At 45.7% G+C, this 2,446-nt stretch overlaps 1 protein-coding gene across 1 annotated transcript in view; it reads left to right on the top strand.

The window, feature by feature from the left end:
- Positions 1-741: 741 nt before the first annotated feature.
- Positions 742-2,446, top strand: part of LOC101984968 (guanylate-binding protein 6-like) — a 21,280-nt gene continuing 19,575 nt past the window's right edge. Inside the window, 1 exon segment of the mRNA XM_026785037.1 lies at positions 742-829. Coding sequence (XP_026640838.1) covers positions 819-829 — 11 coding nt within the window. The 5' untranslated portion in view covers positions 742-818.

The raw sequence follows: 2,446 nt of genomic DNA, 5'->3' as shown, positions 1-2,446 counted from the left end.
TGCTTCCCAGAGAAGCTGAAGAGCTAGCAGCTCACCTAGCTCACCTCCTGGCATCCCCCAAGAAGTTCTCTGCTTCTCCTTGGCCCTCCTTATAAACCCTTCCCCACCTGGCTCCTCCCTGCAACTTCTGGCCAGCTAGCTGCTGATGCAACCTCCTGACTGCAGGTGAATTTTATTTAATCAAACACATCTTTGCAACATTCAACAGATGTTCCAGAGCATAAACAAAAGTAACACACTTTAAAATAGTATTCTACAACACACTTCTCTCCTCCACTTTTGTGTGGGTTCCAGAGATGGAGCTGGGTCACCAGGCTGGAGCATTTGGAGCCTTTAGAGCACTCCCCCCCCCCCCCCCATTTTCTAGTTGCTTCTTTTAAAGACGATTTTTAAATGAATGGTTTCTTTTTAAGAACACACATTTTAAAAGCATCAGAGCTCTTCACCAAGGAAGCTGGGGGAATTTCCACTGGGAGAAACACGTTTGTAACAGTCTCCGATTATGTAACTTCCTTCAGTTTCTGTTTCTTCTGTGGGGAGGACACTGGAGAGAGATTTCAGGAAAGAGAAGTAAATGCTCTCCACAGTGGGAGGTCCCTCAGCCAGCAGAGTAACTGACTGGCTTTCCTGCTGTCCTCCAGCATCTTGGCTCAGATAACAGGGCTCTGATGCCTTTTCTTTCAGTTTCGCTTCTGCTGCAGCCTGTGATGCTCTCAGCAGTGTGTGTGTGGTGGACTCCCAGAGAGAGCAGCAGAGGAGCAGAGGCAGGGAAGCAGAGGCAAGTCTGAAGCAGCTGAGACTGCTCTTGCACCTGTGGGATGGGGACCAGGTATATTATTTACTTTTTCTTCCTTTTAGAAGCAGCTTAGTCTGGAACCTGGATTTGATTATTTTTGAATCTCAAATGATATTGTAACTGTAATGCCTACTAAATAGTTGTTTTTGTTGTGTATAATTTTACTATGTTAAAATTAAAACCCCCATTTTGATTAGACAATTAGAATAATCCTTTTGTACACTGTAAATATGTTAATAAAAGCTGATTGTATTTGACTTTCATTTCCACGTGGTGACTGGGGGATGGTCAGGAGAGGCGCGTTCTGTGTTGTCTGGTCTGCAGGGCTGTGGCTGGCTTTAGGTGTGTGAAGTTTCTTTCCTTCGATAAGTGACAGATGCACAGTGGCATCCTGACACTCCAGGCTCCCCTGCTCTGGCAGCTTCCACTGAGGCCCTTGGCAAGTGCTGTGGGAGCAGCCTTGGGAGGGAGTCTTAGCTGTACCACAGCCCCACAATCCTTGGCCAGACTCTTAAGCAACTCAAGTCAGAAGAGCGTCTTTTCTGTGTAGGAACCATTGAGAAACTTCAGCACAAGAGCTTGGCAAATATCTGTTTAGAAATGAATTTAGTTTCTGTCTCACTGACTTTTATTAAGCAGCAGTAGACCATCAAAATCCTCTTTGATTTGGGTGTATATGAGATATATAAATCATATGGAGCTATACGCATTTTGTCATGCTGTTGAACTTATTTTCAGATATGGGAGCAAGTTGAAGAGAACCTGTGATGTCACCTGCATCTAAATTCTCAGGATTCTGTACATTCTCCTTCCTCAGCATAATATCCTCAGGCTCATCTGTATTATAGTGTGCAATAGAACTTTTTTGTTATTATTTTATTTTTTGAAACAATCTTTTCTCATTTTACATACCAGTCCAAATTCCCTCTCCCTCCCTTCCTCCTGCTGAAGGCGTACGTCACAAACAATGCCACACCAGTTTGGAATTATGATTAATAGGGTGGTATTTATTTAAAGGGGAAAAAAACTTACAGATCACCGTCCTAGCCCTCTGAGCAACCAGGAAGGGAGTCTAGTCGCGGTGGAGCAGGAAGTGAAGAGAGAGAGGAGAGGAAAGTGGCCACTTTTTATAAAGGGAGAGAGACCACGCCCCAATGGGCTGGTATCTCAGCGGCTATAGGCTGGAGGAGTGGGAGGACCTCCCACAACATCCTGCTACCCCACCTTTCACCCACCCCACCCTCATTCCCTGCTCAGAGAGGGCAAGGCTTCCTATGTGGAGTCAATAAAGTCTTGTACATTACTTTGAGGCAGGACCAAGGCTATCCCCATAGATCTAGGCTAAGCAAGGTATCCCTCTGCAGAGAATGAACTCCTGGATGCCAGTTCAAGCACTAGGGGCAAATCCTGGTCCCACTGCCTGTGTCCCACATAATGTCCCAGTCATACAAGTGTCGCCCCCATTGAGAGGGCCTAGTTTGGACCTATGCAGATTCCTCTGCTGTCAATCTGGAGTCACTGAGCTCCCACTAGGTCAGGTCCTCTCTTTGACTAGATTCTAGGAGCCTGGCCCAGTGCTAGCTGTGGATCTCTGCATCTGTTTCCATCAGTTTCTGGATGAATGTTCTATGATGACAAAGTAGTTATCAA

This window comes from Microtus ochrogaster, linkage group LG1, assembly GCF_000317375.1.
Source record: "Microtus ochrogaster isolate Prairie Vole_2 linkage group LG1, MicOch1.0, whole genome shotgun sequence".
Classification (NCBI taxonomy): Eukaryota; Metazoa; Chordata; class Mammalia; order Rodentia; family Cricetidae; genus Microtus; species Microtus ochrogaster.
The sequence above is the reverse complement of the archived record's forward strand: the minus strand, read 5'-3'. Positions and strand labels throughout refer to the sequence as shown.